General features: G+C 43.2%; 1 protein-coding gene across 2 annotated transcripts in view; it reads left to right on the top strand.

The window, feature by feature from the left end:
• Positions 1-17706, top strand: part of cacna2d4a (calcium channel, voltage-dependent, alpha 2/delta subunit 4a) — a 91085-nt gene that overhangs the window by 11457 nt on the left and 61922 nt on the right. For both annotated transcript variants that reach the window (XM_079653925.1, XM_079653926.1), the window contains exons 9-22: positions 7595-7672; positions 7756-7836; positions 8008-8082; positions 8216-8302; positions 8406-8477; positions 8728-8789; positions 9015-9082; positions 9160-9205; positions 9521-9618; positions 10298-10391; positions 10540-10632; positions 12083-12210; positions 13184-13297; positions 14926-14994. In XM_079653925.1, the coding sequence (XP_079510051.1) occupies positions 7595-7672; positions 7756-7836; positions 8008-8082; positions 8216-8302; positions 8406-8477; positions 8728-8789; positions 9015-9082; positions 9160-9205; positions 9521-9618; positions 10298-10391; positions 10540-10632; positions 12083-12210; positions 13184-13297; positions 14926-14994 (1165 nt within the window). The remainder of the gene's footprint in view (positions 1-7594; positions 7673-7755; positions 7837-8007; positions 8083-8215; positions 8303-8405; positions 8478-8727; positions 8790-9014; positions 9083-9159; positions 9206-9520; positions 9619-10297; positions 10392-10539; positions 10633-12082; positions 12211-13183; positions 13298-14925; positions 14995-17706) is intronic.

The raw sequence follows: 17706 nt of genomic DNA, 5'->3' as shown, positions 1-17706 counted from the left end.
TGACTGAAAAGATGTTTTGTGGAAAAGATGGGATGTAGAGCGCTTGCTTGAGCCTCGTTTTCACCTGTCGTCCTTCGCTGTCCAGCAAACAGACTTCAGCGTCTCCCCTCATCTTCGCCATCCCGCTCACCTTGGATCCGTCGGCCAGCTCGATCATGTGGTCCTCGGGTCTGAAGCTCTTGTCAACTGTTTTGAACTTTGTGGCGTCGTTGACCATGTGTGCTGTGGCGCCGCAGTCGACCATTAGACCTTTCTTGTTCCCTCTCTGTGTAGGGCAGTCACTCATCCTGAAGAAACTGAAAGATGTTGGCTCTGCCTCCGTCTCTTCATCAGCTTTCTTCATATGGTCACGGCCTCGTCCTCGACTGCGCCCCATTCCTCGCTGTGGTGTGTCCCATTTTCGTTCCTCTCTTCTCACGTGGTACCCGTCAGGACATATTCTGGCCATGTGTCCCTTTTTACCGCACGTGTAACACTCAACATCAGCCAGGTCCATTTTCTTTCCTCTTCCTCGTCCTCGTGACCTCGTTGCCCCGCTAGATTTCATCACGTTGTCTTCTTCAACATTCACGTCACTCTTCCCATATTTTTCTGTACTCTCATAACTTCGCAGTTTCGTTTTAAACTCGCCAAACGTTACAGTGTCATTCGTCTGGGTGATGTGCACGACGAATGGCTTGTATGAATCAGGTAGCCCCTTAACTACCATAGCTATCTGAAGCCCATCACTAATGTGCTCTTCTGCTCTTCTCAATGACGTGAATATAGTTTCTGCTCGAATAATATAGTCAGTGACCGTTTCATTGCTAGCCTTATGGAGCGAGGAAAGTTCACAGTACAAACTCACCACGCGGGGTTTGTCTTTTCCTGCATAGTGCTCGCGAAGAATATTCAGTGCTTTTCTTCCATCACGTTTCGCGTCCCTCATTACTAACGACAAGCTCTTGTTGTCCAGACATTGCACTAGCTCTGCATATGCCTCACCGTTCTTGGTTTCATCTTCCGCGAGAGTTTCTTCGTCATACCCATCTATCTCCGGGTCTTCCGAGATAACTTCTCTGAGACCACGTAACTCCATGTGCGCGAGGAACCTCGTCTCCCAGAGCTCGTAACTTTTCTCTTCACCGTCGAATAAAAGTCTGAACCACCTTTGGCCTGCATGACTGGGCCCATAACCTGTAGCGTGAGACATTTCTGCAGCACGTTATATCAGTCACCAATGTGGTTAGCTAGCTATATTCACGGAGAGAAATCACACACAACCATCATCTCTTTGGTCGGAGTTCACAAGACCGTTTATTGTGCGCATGCTCGCAACAGCATCCCAGTGTGCCCAGTGTGCACGCAGGCAACACATGTTCCAAATGTAACTAATGTGATTGGCTTAACATGGCTTTGTCATATAACTAAATATGCTCAACAGAATATTTTAATACCTGAACACACTGCTGCAGTTAAATAATTTCCCAATTTGGGGTTGATAAAGTGTCTGTCCGTCTATTTATTTTATAGATAAAAAAAAAACACATCTATGTATTTTCAAGCTAAAGGTGAGAAACAATATAAATTGTATACTATTATTTTTTCAAAGACATGTTACATTTCAAAAACATATATTGCTATGTTTAGGACAAACAAGTAAAGACTGCTTTAATTTAACAAATTCTACAATATAAAAGTGGCAGATTTGCTTTATTAAACAGACCAGACCTAGCTTGCATACCAACACAATTAGGAACATGCTCACCTCACAGCTTACTATGTTGGTCTGAAGAGTTGAAGCATTCATACACAATGGATAAAAACTGTGTTGTCTCATTGTATATCCTGTGAAAAAAGGATATACATTTAGCATTAAAAACTCAACATACTATTCCTAGCCTGAGGAAGATATGAATAATCAACATATTTGAATGGAATCTCTAACATTTTCATGTAGAATAAAGACAAAAGAGTGATTATACAAATTACATTTATTGAAATTTGAACCAGAAGATGAAGTCTCAAAGAATGTTTTAAGTGGGAAAAAGGGATAAGACTCTGGACACCACGCTGTCTCAATGATCCACACTGTTAATATGAGAGGAAAATAATGTTTTAGGAAAGGAAAAATATGAAGTTATCAAATAAAACACAGCTCAGGGGCAGTCATGGACAGTAGGTTTTCCTACAAAGTTAACTCAGCCACCATTGATTTCCATATAAAATTAGCATGTTAATAACATAAGCTATCATGGCTTATACTTGCATCTCTAAACAGAATAATGAAAGCCTGTTGTTAGAGTCAGGCACACGAGTCTGTTTGAGTGTGTGCGCTGGTGTCTGAACGCTCACTCACTGCTAGCTATGTAGCTAACTGTTAGGCTACTTAGCTTGCATTGTTATGGATCTAAAGGTAGCAAAAGCTAACTTTCATAGCCTGTAAATGTCAGTTTCGGTAATTTATTGACAAGGATGACGATACCCTGAAACAGAGTAATGCAGCAAGATAAGCTGACAAAGTATTACATCCATGCATGTCATCAACACAAATATATACCACGACACAGAGTAAAGACACACCAAACACCGGATATGCGGGTTCGAGAACTTCTCGAGGCGGTTCACGAAGGAGAGCGAGCCACGAAGGGGGCGGCCGAAGATGATCTGTGCTGGCGAGAGGTCGCAGTCGGGGTCAGGCGTGTTACGCAACTGCAGCATAGCGCGCAGGAAGCGGTCCTGATCAAGGCTGCCCGACGGGCCGGTGTCGACTGTGGAAAGCTAACGGAAGACACACGGTGTTTGACGTGCCATAAGCGAGGAAGTCCTCAGTGTGGCTCGCCTTGAATTCCGGACCACCGTCGCTCGAGAGCTCCTCTGGTACGCCGAAGGTGGCGAAGAACGACCGGAGGTGTTGGACCAGGCCAGCTGAGCCCACCAGGGCAGTACCCGCCATAGAGCTCAGGACCTCTACCCAGCCCGAGAGCCGATCCCCGACAACTAGGTAGTGGCGGCCCCCATACTCGAAGAAGTCAGCAAACACCGCCTCGAATGGCGTGGACGGGGGTGAGGACGGCCGGGGGGGTGTAGCCGCCTGTGACGGAGCATTGCGGTTGCAGTCTGCACACCCGTCCCTGGTGGCCTGAATGTCCCCGGACATCCCGGGCCAGTAAACTATGGCTTGGGCGTGCTGCCCCATAGCTGAGGTGCCCTGGTGAGCGCCATGGAGATGCCGAAGGACTCTCCCACGGAGGGACGGGGGGACCACAACGCGGTCCCGATAGAGCAGGACGCCGTCCTGGGCGTAGACGGAATCACAGACCGATGACAGACTTGCCAGGGCAGGGTCGTTAACGTCAATCCCGCCCTCCTGCTCGATGAGTTGGAGGAGGTGGCCGAGGCATCCATCAGCCGCTGTCTCCCGTGCGAGGAGGGGCCAAGAGACGGCTCCGAGCTCCCGTGCGTCATCGCGGATGGAGGCCATGAGTGCTGACTCCACGGCGTCAGGCCCGCTCGGCAGCCCCAATGAGAGGCCGTTCGCTGAGCCCGAGGGGGAAGGATGCCTCGACGTGGCATCAGCGACATAGTTGCTCTTGCCAGGCAGATGCACAATGTCGAAGCACCATGGGAGGGTGCGCTGCTTGAGTCTAAACAGACGCAAGTTTGTGATCTCATCCAGCATACGGTCGCCAAAGATCTTCACCAACGGCTTATGGTCGTTGAACACAACGAGGTTGTCGGACCCCTGCGTGAAGTACCACGTCTGTTCTAGGCCCCAGGCCACAGCTAGGGCCTCTCCCTCGACGGCCGCATAACGCTGCTCCGCAGGGGACAGGAAACGCGAACCCGCGAGGGTGATCCTCCACCCTCCTGGACAGCAGTCCGGTATGCCCGAGGCACAGTGACAATGTTGCTGGAGCAGGAAGTATCCAATGCCACGCATGGACCAGTCAGGGCGGAGGCAGGTACGCTTCTGCATGTCGTAGATCTCCACGCCCTGGTGGATGGCCTCCATTATGGCTTGCTTGGACGTCTGGAAGGCCTCCTCCAGAACGGGGGACCATAGGAACACACAGCGTGGGCTGAGGAACGGCTTAAATGGAGCAATCGTGTCATGCAACTGGGCGTAGTTAGCCACCTGGTTGACAAGGCCGAACCAACTCCTGATGTCCGTCGTGGAGCCTGGGGTGGGGAAGTCCCGGATGGCGTCCAAGTATTTTGGGAGCGGTTCGATGGTAGATTCTGACACCCTGAAGCCAGCGAAGTCGACGCACCTCTCCACGAACTGAATTTTGTCCGGATTCAACACGATGCCCGACCGGCCGACACGTGTCAGGAAGTCGATGGTCCTCCACCAGTGTTGCTCCAGGTCGGTGTCATAGTGGATGGTGTCATCCACACAACGTTCCTTCATAGTCCGAGAGGACGGCATCAAACCGACGGTTGTAGCCATCCCCTGACGACAGGAAACCCTGTGGTGCCCTGGTATAGCGCCAACGGCCGAAGGGCGTGATGAAGGTAGTGAGGTGGCGATCCGACTCACGCAGGGGGACACTGTGGTAGCCGTTCCAGGCGTCCGTGACGCTCTTCCAGGTGCCTTTCGGGACGCGGTGTGCAAGGTGGAACGGGGACTCAGTGGCGAAGGTCTCACGTTGGCAGAACTTGTTGAGGGGGGAGAGGTCCACGGTCCTGCGGGGGGAACCGTCGTGCTTCCGAGTGACTACCATACGATGGCGCCGTATGGCACGCGTTCAATGACCCTAAGGGCTTCGTCCCGCAGGAGGTCATCGTGAACCCTCCGCTGCCAGTGTAGAGGCACTGTAGCTGTGGTGTGTCATGCCTTAGGCGTAGCTGCGGGGTTCATGTGCATCTCGATAGGTGGCCCCTCATTGCATGGTAGTGCCCGATGGGGGCAAGTATTGAATGTCGACGAGGCATATCTCCGAGTAGCCAACCTTTCATCCGGTTATTGTTCTCTGGCGTACAAGGGAACGGCAGTGCTGCGGGGGGCGCTACCGTACCGCAGCTGCCTGCACTGTACAATCACTGGAGGACTGGCCTGATACTCAAAAACTGAGTAGCCAATGGGGACGCACCCCTGAAAGTGCCGCCCACCTGGGAGGTTTGTGTCAGAATCAAAACAAAAAGCGCAAATGAGAGTGCTGCAGGAAGAGCAAAAGTATGATCATTGAGAAAGAAGAAACAAGAACTGCAAACAAAAACATATGTTAAAACAAAGAAAAAAGACTTATAGTTTACATGATTACACAAATGATTTGTTTGCAACTTATAGTTTTATTTTTGAATTTTGTATTATTTTGCTTGACTCATTTTTTTTTCTTTTAAACTCATAGTTTTGCTTTATTCTGAGAAAGTGTTGCTTTATCTTTATGATACAAAACTAATCCCATACTCGGTTAGTATGTCTGGTTAATGTAGCCTTCACAGTTTTTTCAAATATGAAAGTTAGCTTAGCTCATCCTTTAGTTAGTTAGCCGAGCGTGTTCACTTCTTTCCCGCTGAAATCTGCTGCTTTGACTTTACTACCAGCATGTAGAAGTTAGTTTTAGTTTGTATATTCTACAGACATTTCCTTGTATATGATTCACTTATGTTATCCCTCCAGCATGGATGTATTAAAGAGCAACTTGCAGGGTTTTTTTTGTACTACATTTATACTTAACTTTGCCTGAAAATTACAATTAAAAATGTTAATGCAGGATTTGATATGTTTTACAAGACATAAGGGCAGGAACTCAGAGGAAAAGGAGCCGTTTTGAGCTCTGCTATTAAAAACTGCTTTTTTTTAACGTCATACGTCAAACGCGTCATATTATGTCATGGGGGAGTTAACTTTCTCGGACTCGTTCTTTGCCCAATCCACGGTAGTAGTTTGTAGTTGGTTTGAGCGGTTGTGATTTAGTGAGCTGGTATTTTTTCGGTAATTTTACATTGCATTTCACCATTTGTAATCATGGTGAGCTTGTGTTTGTGCAGGTTGCACAAACTCAAGCCTGTCAGGGCATCGAGTCCACAGTTTACCTCACGGGAAAAGGACCGGAGCTAGCGTTCGTTCCTGGGTGCGTTGTGCATCCACCTCCCTGCAGCACATACTCCGTCTCCTCAGCTTTATCAAGAAACCGTATTACATCTCTCCCTCTCCCTCCCCCCCCCCTTCGCTGCTCTCTCTCCCCTCCGGTACACGGCACCGTAAGACGTAGTGTGGAGTTGCATTAGGTAACGCTGTGGTGGCTGTACTGCTCCAGCCGTCTCCTTTGTGTTTGTTTGTTTCCCCCTGTCTGTGTTGTTTGTGTGGGCGTGGTGGCTGTCACTCCTGGCTCCCGGCTCAACCTCCACTCACCTGCTGCATTCAGCTGTGCACCCTCCCCTACTACACACCTGCTTTCCATCAAGCCATTTACAACGGCATATCAACGGAGGCTCCACAACCTTTCTCCGCCAGATCGTCAAGTATCAGCCGTATCTCGCGTCTCCCCTCCAGTCAGCACCGTAGTGTGGAGTTGCATTAGGTAACGCTAGATACGGCTGATACTTGCACATTAGTTTCTGTTATGGATCAGTATCAACAGTCCTGCCAGTAACGTTACTATATTATCAATACTACTTTAGTTATAGCCTGATATATGATTACTAACTTTACAATGTTGTGATGTGACTGACGTTAGCTAACATGCTAACGCCGGTCACTCACCAATCAGCTGCTCTGTTCTCCACTGGTTCTCCACACACCAAAGCTCCATTTCTCTCCGATGGCCGTTATTTTTTCTAATCCTTGGCTGCTCCTGGTCTCTTGGACGCCTAGCAGGCTCATAATTATAATCATATGCATTCGAATATATATTTTCAACCTCTTCTGTGTCAAAACTAGTATTGTGATCCATGTGTATTCATACGTTAGACCGGCCGCTCTCCCCCTTGTTTCCCCCATGTTACGTCACACGCGGGAGGTCATGTGCGGAGGCTTTTTTATGTGGAAGTGAAAATGTCTTACTAAAACGACGCCAGATGTCACTGTATTGTATATTTCTGTATATTTTTGGGGAAATCTAGTGTATTCATCATTTTCTTACACATTTATTCACTGGTGTCTCTAACCTGCAAGTTGCTCTTTAAGAATAACCCGGATGTAGGCTAAACGTCCTCTAACTGCAAACGAAAGCAAAGGTTCTGGCTAGAACCGTAGTTCATGTCTTTCAATTATGCAACCTTAAACTAACTTCACTAAGGTATTTTTGTTTCACTGCGGTAAATATATTTAAAACTTTTCTTCACAACTTCTAAAACATTTTACTTACCTACTTTAACAGCTAATGTACGGTAATATTAGTTAGCTTACATCTCCTAACTTATTTTGCTTCACAACGTTTAGCTTAGTTAATGTGTGTGGGTTCAGACAGATTTAGCACAACTTAATTTATTATCACCGTCCAGTCTATGACCATTTCACTTCATTGTCCACCTTTGGTCAACAGGAATGAACTTCACCCACTTAATTTAGATTTTCAGTTGTTTTCTCATAAGATAGCTAACTACTTTAGCTATTAAACAAAAACTACACAGTAAGTAACTTTGTTTATGTGTTTGTGTACCATAGCTGTTCAACACTCAGGCCCAAAGCCTCCTGCTGATGACCTCAGTAGCCATGCCTGTGTTCAGCAAAAAGGAAGAGACTGTAAGTATTTACTTTTGAATTACCATTAATCTCAACAGACCCTACCTGCAATTGTATATGAAGCTGCTGTGTGTTTCCTGCAGTTGTCTCATGGGATTCTGCTGGGAGTGGTAGGGACAGACGTGGCCTTGAGAGAACTGATGAGATTAGCTCCTAGATACAAGGTAAACCATTCAAAACATATACTGTGTCACAAACAAGGATGAAATACTGTAAACTAGCTGTCTTGAGTCTTCTCTGAATGTCAGTGACATGTAATGCACAATAAGATGTTAATGAATGCTTGGTAATGATCTGTGTTGTTGAGTCCTTATTTTATTTTTTTGTCTCTTTAGCTGGGTGTACATGGTTACGGCTACCTTATCACCAACAATGGCTACATCCTGTCTCATCCTGACCTACGACCTCTGGTACAGGCAAAGATCATAATGTACAGCTGAGAAACTGCTGGAACTTTAAAATCCTGTGTGACATATGTATTGCAATAACCAAATATAATATGGGATAGGTTACTAAAAGTCTACCTGTTTGTGTGTCTGACAGTATAAAGAGGGGAAAACGCTGAAGCCAAAACCCAATTATAACAGTGTTGATCTGGCAGAGGTGGAATGGGAAGACACAGAGGAGAAAGTGAGTAGCACTCTCTCACACACTCTCTTTTTGCAAATCTCTGTTTTGATATTCTTGTATGTTAATGTGAGTTGTGTTAAGTGCTAAGTGTGTCCTGTTTCAGCTGAGGACAGCCATGGTTAAAGGAGAAAGTGGAACGTTGTCTTTAGACGTGAGAACTTCAGTGGATAAAGGAGTGAGTACCTCTTTCTATGTGAGTGTATCTGTGTGGAGAGCAACTGGAGCTGTTCGATCAGAGTTTAGATTCTCCCCTCTTTTTTTTTCCCTGTGGGATTTTATTGTCTTTTTGTCTTATCGAAGATTGATTTCATTTGATGGGAAAGTTCTACTCATCTACTGTACTTGTATTTTAGTATACAAACTCTTCCTTATTTCCATGTTCACTATTATTTTTCAAACTTGTGTCCTCTCTCTGTCTCTCAAAGACGAGGGTGATGTTCCTGAAGAATGATTACTTCTACACCGTCATCAATGAGACACCGTTCAGGTTTGTTGGATTGTTACCAACTTAACAGAATTGTGAAAGTGTTCGTTTTTAAATACCAACCATATTTAATGAAGCAACACCTCTACCTGTGTGAAATAATTAACAGCAAAAATATCTGCGAGAAATATCTCTTCTGTTTTAATTTTCTTAAGCAACAAGGAAGTAATAGTGAGTAAAAGTATGATTACTCCTGTCAATAACAAAATACTTCTCTATGTTTGACAGTCTGGGTATCGTGCTGACCAGAGGATATGGAGAGTATATCTTCATTGGAAACGTCTCTGTTGAGGAGGGTCAGTCTTCCTTTCTGATTTAGTTTATTTGTATTTATGTCTGTGATCCTCACACTCACTCTCATGTCTGCTTCCAGGTCTTCATGACTTACTGGCTCCAGACCTGACCATAGCCAGTGAATGGTGAGGACTGTATAACTTGCATACCTTAGATATTATTGGATTTTAGCCTGTAGTTATATAAGTGGTTTTAGCTGTTCATGAAAGTATGACCACAGTACATTTTTGTGATGTAGATACGCGTGTGTGTGTGTGTGTGTGTGTGTGTGTGTGTGTGTGTGTGTGTGTGTGTGTGTGTGTGTGTGTGTGTGTGTGTGTGTGTGTGTGTGTGTGTGTGTGTGTGTGTGTGTGTGTGTGTGTGTGTGTGTGTGTGTGTGTGTGTGTGTGTGTGTGTGTGTGTGTTTGCATGTTTGCATGTGTGTGTCTGTGTGCTTGCAGGACCTACTGTGAGACAGACATTGACCCGGCCCACCGTAAGCTGACCCAGCTGCAGGCTGTGGTGCTCTACCTCACTGGCAAAGAACCTGATCTGGATTGTAGGTTGACATTTTAGCAAATCATATTTTATTGAGAAAATACTAAACATACTTTAACCCTCAAAATCAACCACTATTATGATCCTGTGTATTTACATGCACACCAGGATCAAAAGTCATTTGAACACTGAAATATCCTTAACCACATATTACTGATCTATTCAGACTGGCTTTTAATTTGTGAATTATGCTGTGTTGCTGTTTTAATATTTGTAATTGTTATTCTTTATTCTATTTTATCAGGTTTTATCAAACCACTGTAAAGCGTCTTTGAGAACCTGGAAAAGCGCTTTGAAATATTGACATCAATTATTATGTCAGTCTTATGATCTTTTGAACAATCGTTTTATTTTCAAATCTACTTCAAATTAAGAAAAGGTTGTCACTATTGATTTAGAATTCAAACCAAACTATTTGTAGTTGTACAGTGTGTTTAAGACAATTTAAATTAGTCTAATAAGTGCCTTTTTTAGAAGGTACAATGAGATTTCTTATTTTTACATAAACTGCACTTACAGGGATACACTAATTAGTTTCTTTTGGTAGTATTATGTTGGCTCCATTCAATGCCTGACATTTAATCTTTGTCTTATTCTTTCTTTTTTCTTATGCAGTCATTTTTATCTTTATTGATATTATTGTTGTTGAATTTGATCTTTGTCCTTTTCCCCCTCGACAGGTGATGTACAGTTGTTGCAGCAAACTCTTTTTGATGCTGTGGTCACGGCTCCTATGGAAGCCTACTGGACCGCTCTAATGCTGAACGCATCTGGGTGAATATAGACACAAATGTGTAAATAAATGAGGATATAAGGCATGGACCCTTATCAAGATTACTGCGTTTTTTTTTTTACAATTTGCCCCTTTATCTAGCTCCACCTCTTTTCTTACTCATATTTTCTCTTTTGCTCTCTCTTTCAGTATGGAGGAGGGTGTAGAAACAGCATTCATGGGGACCCGATCAGGCCTGATGAGATTCCAGAGATATGCTGGTGTTGAGAAAAGAGTTGGGAAGTAAGTAGGAAACATGAGGCCTATTTCAAGTGAGTATGATCACATCAAATTACTCATACGATAAAGTCCACGGCCAAAAGGTTTGAATTTGGTTAAATAAGGCGATAAAACTGCTCATATGAGGGTGATACTGATTAAAGAGCTGGATTGAAGCTGAAATTAAATCAAGGTTAGAGGTGGCCCTCTAGTGGTCAATGCAAGCTGGTATTCAGTACAATCATGAGCTTTAGGCACAATTCCAAAACTGCCCCCTACACCGACCCCTACACACTTTCACTCCTTTTTCGTTTGCGTGGAGAGTCCGCCTCATTAAGTGCCGTTCCAAACAAACAAGTGGGGAGGGGGAGTGTTATCAAGCCCTCCAACAGCGAGTCTGCATCGGTCCTGACTTCACCTGCTGCACTACCTGCCCGACCCACTGTTGTTTGTGTCCGTCATGAATAGGGTTGGTTATCGTTTGCATTATAACGATTCCGGTTCTGATTGCGGTTCTGCTTTTCGATTCTGGTTCTTTCGGTTCTTGATTTCGGTCTTTGAGAGGGTAAAAGATTTCACCGGGAAAAAATATATTATGAAAACATTTAGTCAAAACTGTATTCATATTTTCAAATCACTTAATACTGTTTAATTTGGTTGCTTTTATTGAATAAAATGATATAAAATCATCTCTCTTTGCATTCACAATTTAGTTCTAAGTGGTACAATCTGAGAATTTACAATTGGCCCAGTCTCTGATGCTACTCTGCAACCTGCCTGTAAGACAGACTCCAACCACACACAGTCTGTGTCCAACACATGTCCTGCAATACATCTGCTGCAGCTGCCCAACTGCTTCACTGTTTGTAAAAGTAAATAAATAATATCTTCATTTAAACATTTTACTTTCTTTACCCTGCTTCATAAACAATACTGACATCACTCTGCTCCTCCGAGTCTGTCTCTCAGTCCGGGGATGTGAGGCCAGCGCACTGCGGGAACACAGAGAGGGAGGCTGCTCCGCCTCCTGTTTCATAACTCTTATTAATCCCGGACGATTGTTATTTGTTCTTACTCCCAAAATCGTTGGATTTTAATCAAAAAGAGATTTACAAAAAAAGTAGAAGACGAAAGAAACGGCATTAAAGATTATTTTTGTTTTATTTGAGTTCATATTTTTTGTCCAAGAGATGCTGATTGAAAATCTTTTTACGAAAAGTTATGGCACTTCCTATTTCTGCCAGAGAGGGGAGTTTGTCCGAAAGCTTGGCGGTGTATTTACCCCCTGAAAGTAGGGAGCCTTGTTCAGCTGTGAGTGTGACTTTAGGGTGGTTTGGAATTGGGCCACTCACTTTTATTGCTTTCCCTAATCTTTCTATTGACCTCTCTTTCCTATCCTGCTTTTAAACCTTCTTTGTTTCCTTTTGTTACCATAATTACCTTTTTACATAAGCATATTTTTATCTCTCCCCAGGTCTTTCCTGACCTCCTCAGACAAGGAGAATATGTTCACGTTGGACCATTTCCCAGTGTGGTACCGCAGAGCATCCGAGAACCCAGCTGGACAGTTTCTGTACTACATGCCCAGACAGGAGACAAGAGGTAGTGGAGATAATCTTTACGTTGCAAATACACACACACATGCACACACACTCGGTCACATGAAACAATCTCTTAGCTTTTTTTAAATCCAATTTTCTCAGCAATGTTCCGCAGGTTGAGCCGGATATTTCTCAGTGACAAGTTATTTCTCTACAGCCTCCAGCCCTCAGCAGCTCCTTTCTGTTTACTTTACTTTATATTTAAGTCGTTTGTATCCAACACATGTTTGAAAAACAGTCTTAAAGGATATTTTATTTAAATATATTCTCCACTATAGTCCTATTCTGAGAATTTTGCAAATGATCTCCAAATTGACAATGGTAACTGTCATCACACTTATCATCACATCATACTAACACTTAACATCATCTGTAGATGCGGTCTATAAATTCAAGTCAGTCAAAAGTAGGGCTTTTAGCCTGACCTGGCTCTGCCTCTTGATTTCATTTTCCTATTTAGCTCTGCAAGATTCCAAAGTATTTTTAAAGTGCTTTATAAAACATTTGTTCTGCTTTAGGCAGCAACAACAGACACAGCATTTGAATGCAATCTTTAATAAATAGTACAGACCTAAAGTAAACTCAACAAATATTAGTCTGATAACTCTTCCTTTCCTAATGACACAGGGCGTGCGTACATATCCAGTGTGTCACCCTCTTAGATGTTTAATTACATTTGTTTAGTTCTATTCAAGGTTAGGTTTTTTATGATTGTACCTATTCTATACAGCTGGATGTTCTCCATATACAGTATGGATTACTGTACAGTTATAGTTCAAATATACTGAACAATATAAAGAAATAAGTACTATTTCTAAAGTTTTATGATGGCAATAAATGTTTTCATCATTAATACAATGAAACATTTCATAATTCTGCCATCATTTTAAACTGGCATTAAGTACAAATGTACACAAATTGTCTTAAACATGTATATCTTTAGGTGGATGCTAGACATAGTCTGTTGTGTTCAGATATATTCAGGGACTATGAGGCTGACTATAGCGCCACCTTCAGTGCAGAGGAGGTGGAGCACCAAGCGGAGGAGGGAGGGAGGAAACCAAGGGAGGCAGAAGTGGAGGAGGAGGGTAGAGGAAAACTTTACTTGTACTTGGCATGCGTCCTCTTTTTATCCATCCTCGTTCCTCACCTCTAATTTCAAAAGCAAGTGCTTTGCTCTGTTTTCTGTTTCTCCTTTCTGCTATTTTCTAGCTCTGCTCTATCTCTTATTCCTCCACATCCTTCTCTTTTTCTCTCTCTCTCACTGCATGAGCATGCAATTAAAGGATGGGAACCTCCTCTCCTCTCTCCGGGAATAAGTCAACTTTCAGGTTCAATTGGCATTGTGTTGAGTCAGTAGCTTGCTTCACTGAATATGAATTAAACATCTGCTTTCATAGAGTACATGGATTTATTACACTGTTACTAAAACATTCTACAACATTTAATGGAACTAAAAAAAGCATCTCATCCAAGGATTTCTTAATTGTCATGAATGCATAGATTTGTTGTTCTAAAGGAGTGGATAGCTCTTAATATATGAACATGGGGCACTTATAAATAGGGATGGGTATCGTTTGAAATGTATCGATTCCGATTCCGATTCCGATTCCGGTTCTGCTTATCGATTCCCCGTTTCGATTCCAAAATTGTAAAAGAAAGAGCTCAAACGTTTAGATAGCAAAGTATCTTTATTCTTTTAAGCTTTAACTGGAATTGTTACAAATAAAAAATATACATGCAATACAAATTGCACAATAGCTGTGCTTTATTTTAACTGAGCTATGCCTGTGGCAAGCTATTAACAGGCATTACACTGTGCCTTGTCTTTTTATTTTTTAGTGTAGTGGAGCTTCACTTCAGAGCGTTTACCGCGACCCATCTTTGGTTTTATGAAGTGACTGAGCTCGTGAAATGTCTACGGGAGGGCGGGGGGAGCCTCGCTGCGGGGCAACTGTGGACCTCTGTGGACCTCTGTCTCCTGTCAGCGCAACTTACATGATGCCGTTTAAAAAAATTAAGGGCGGTGCCGGCCGTCAGCGTAACGAGCCGGACGTCAAAGGCCCGCTGACGACCGGCCGTTCTGTGATTCTCCAGGTCCGCCCTGTATTCCACCGGGTCACCGCGGCGCAGACGGACCCGCTGGAATACAGGGTCTACCGCGTTTAGGAACCGTTAAGCAGAACCAAAATTGTGTATTTTGTATGGGTACCCGGTACCCGGCATTTTCTTATCGGTTCTCATCTGGAACCGAGTTTCGGTTCCCAACCCTAATTATAAACACACAGTCTTTTGGTTATGAGTGTATTAGCTCATTAGCTCTCACACTCTGTTACATAACGCTTCAAAGGTTCATCTGTCTTGGTTTTATTAGCATCAGCTGGCTGACGGCTGTGAATAGACACAGATGAATGCATGGCCGTGTCCACCTCGGACTGTTACCCACATATTTACGAAACAATGTACATATCTGTACTGACATTTCAGCTGCCACTATCACAGTAAGTGTCCAAAGACTTTCAAATGATGTATTCAGTGAGTTCATACTTCAGAAAGTTCCTTTTCAGCTCCTGTGCACGCATACACTCATGCATGTGTACATGTCTGGAAGGAATATGTGTGTGTTTGTAAAGTGCATGCACACACCCATGTTTCTCCATGCATGTATGGATATCACTCTGTAAATGATTGCTAATTGTGTGTGTTGCTCTACCAGCAGGGAGGATAGTGATCGCCACCACTTCTGTCACTGTGACGGTGGGCAAGAAAACTGCCATCGCTGGAGGTATGGATGATCATTTTATTTGTATACACACTCTATTTCTGTCTTTTACATACATTTCATTCCTCTGTTGCATCTCTCTTTCTCTCTAATTTCTAATTTCAGTTGCAAATATCTTGCTGTTTCATCCGATGTGTGCATCTTTGGTTAACGCTTTGAACTTGTTTTATTCATAGTTTTGCATTTTGTGTTCTGTTAGACTACTTGTAGTTGTTCTGAATAAGATAATATTGTTCTTTGAAGACAAAAGGATGTTGTGAGCCTTGTAAAATGTGTACAAGATGTGAAGATCCCCAACAAGTGAAACAATTGAGACATTGTTATTAGACTCCAGCATGGCCAATACTGGATTTCTAAGGCTAAATTGATATGACACAGAGGCTTTCTTACTTTATGGTCTCAGGCTTTGTTTCAATGCTACCTGCTGTCATTTTGTATTTTGCCTGGTAAGCCCATGTATGTCTGACACACTCATCAGTCATCATTATCTGATTGAGTCAAGAGCCTCTGGAACTGCATCCTGTGAGAACGTGTGTGTGTGTGTGTGTGTGTGTGTGTGTGTGTGTGTGTGTGTGTGTGTGTGTGTGTGTGTGTGTGTGTGTGTGTGTGTGTGTGTGTGTGTGTGTGTGTGTGTGTGTGTGTGTGTGTGTGTGTGTGTGTGTGTGTGTGTGTGTGTGTGTGTGTGTGTGTGTGTGTGTGTGTGTGTGTGTTTGTGTGCCGGCATTAGGTGTCTCATTATTCTGACAGACAGACAGGAAAACCCATTCGAACACACAAACACACGCTCTTATCTGTGTTTCCCAGCTCTCGTAGAAATGGTTTCAGGTGTGAGAATCGTGTTATTTTCGGAAATGGAGTAAGCAGGGAGAATTGAGAAAATTCTAGAGGTGTTTCTTTCTCTCTCTTAATCTCACTGCCTCTCATTCGTTCTGCTTCATTCTTTCTCTCTAGGTTGGTTTGGAAGAATTGTTGTCACAATATGCCAAATCTAGCGCTGTGCTTTGGCCTACTGTACTCATCTAAAAATAGAATTTCCATGAAAGTTAGGGTGTAGTATAAGACACATCTTATCAAGAGGATACAAAAAATGTGTGTAAATTCATAATTATTTATGTAAAGGGCAATTTCTGTGTGCTGATGGATCCTCCTATGATGGTCTCTGGTCAATGGAATGTACGTTTGTATTAGTTTCCACCAGCTTTTTCACTTAAAAGACAGCACAGAGGGAAAGGTGGTATCAATGTTTTATGGACTTGCTCTCTCACTTTCTTTAGCACATCCTTACACAAAGATACACACTCGCATACACACTACATGATGTGTTTCACACTTTGAAACTCTCCATTACCCTGGTAAACTCTCACATACATCTCTCTTTTCTTCACTTCTCTCTTCCTTAGCTGTCAGATCTGTCTCCCTTTGCTACCTTACGCTTTCTTCTCCATCCCTCTCTACCCATTGTTACATTTTTTCATGTGTAGTTTTCCTTTTATTTAGTCCTTCGTTCACTTGTACTTTAGATCTGGTTCTTGCTGCATCTGTGTAGGCCCTCTCTCATGGAGGGTCACCTGGCTTCTCAACCCAATAGGAATACTCCAAAGCTGCCTTTTCATGACACACACACACACACACACACACACACACACACACACACACACACACACACACACACACACACACACACACACACACACACACACACACACACACACACACACACACAGCTGTACTGTACACTTCTGCCATGACTTCTATGCTTCTATTACTGTCTATAACGTATGCCTTGATCTAGCATTTGACCAAGTTTCTTGTACATACTGTAAAATCAGAAAATGCTGTACACCATCAAATACTTTTTAAACAGCTGTTACTTGCCAAGATGGATCACTGTAAAACAGTACAGATGCCTCATCTTCAGTGTCTTGCTCAGGGACGTCAGCAGCATTATTCAAGTCACATATGTATATCTACACTTGTAGGAACAAAGAATACTGTAGCAGTTGGTAGGTTAACTAACCAGACATTCAGTTTATGAAATACACAGTAGACAAATCTTGCTATTTTATGCAACAAAGCTTATGTGATGATGCGTTTCTGCTGAATGCAAAAAAGAATTCCTTCTTGTGCATGGTCATAAGCACCAGAAAAGGTTGTTATTCCATTTCTGGCCACTGAGTGTCAGTGTTTGTCTGGACAGAATCCTGTCAGTTCCCCTGTGTTTAACTTTCAAGCTGATTCGGTGACAGATTTAATTTCTCCTCCTGTGATGAAGGCCAAGGATTTGCTTTTTTGGAGGCTGATCCCAAATCAGTCAACAGCGACAACAAAAACACTGTTTATACTCCTCTGAGGCTCAGCAATGGATTAGTATATCTCTGTGGCAGAAGTGACAGGCTGTATGTAAATAAAGCTTATACGCTCCTATTGACAGAAAAGCACAGAAAGAGAGGAACAAAGAGAGATAAGTAGGTAAATAATAACAACACAGGGAGAAGGCAGGGAAAAAATAAGCGACAGACAGAGATATTTGACATGGGGGAGGAGGAGAGGGAGTGAAAAAAGAGGATAAAAAGGAGGAAGGTGAAAAAATGAAAAGAAGACACAAAAGACCAGACATAGCAAAGGATATAGAGGGCAGAAATGAGAAAGAAAGAAGGTGAAAAGACCAAAAAAATGATGAGAAAAGAGGCAAAATGAGATAAGAAGAGTATACAG

Source organism: Notothenia rossii (genome assembly GCF_949606895.1).
Source record: "Notothenia rossii genome assembly, chromosome: 10".
In the NCBI taxonomy this organism is placed as follows: Eukaryota; Metazoa; Chordata; class Actinopteri; order Perciformes; family Nototheniidae; genus Notothenia; species Notothenia rossii.
This window is presented reverse-complemented; position numbering and strand designations above follow the sequence as displayed.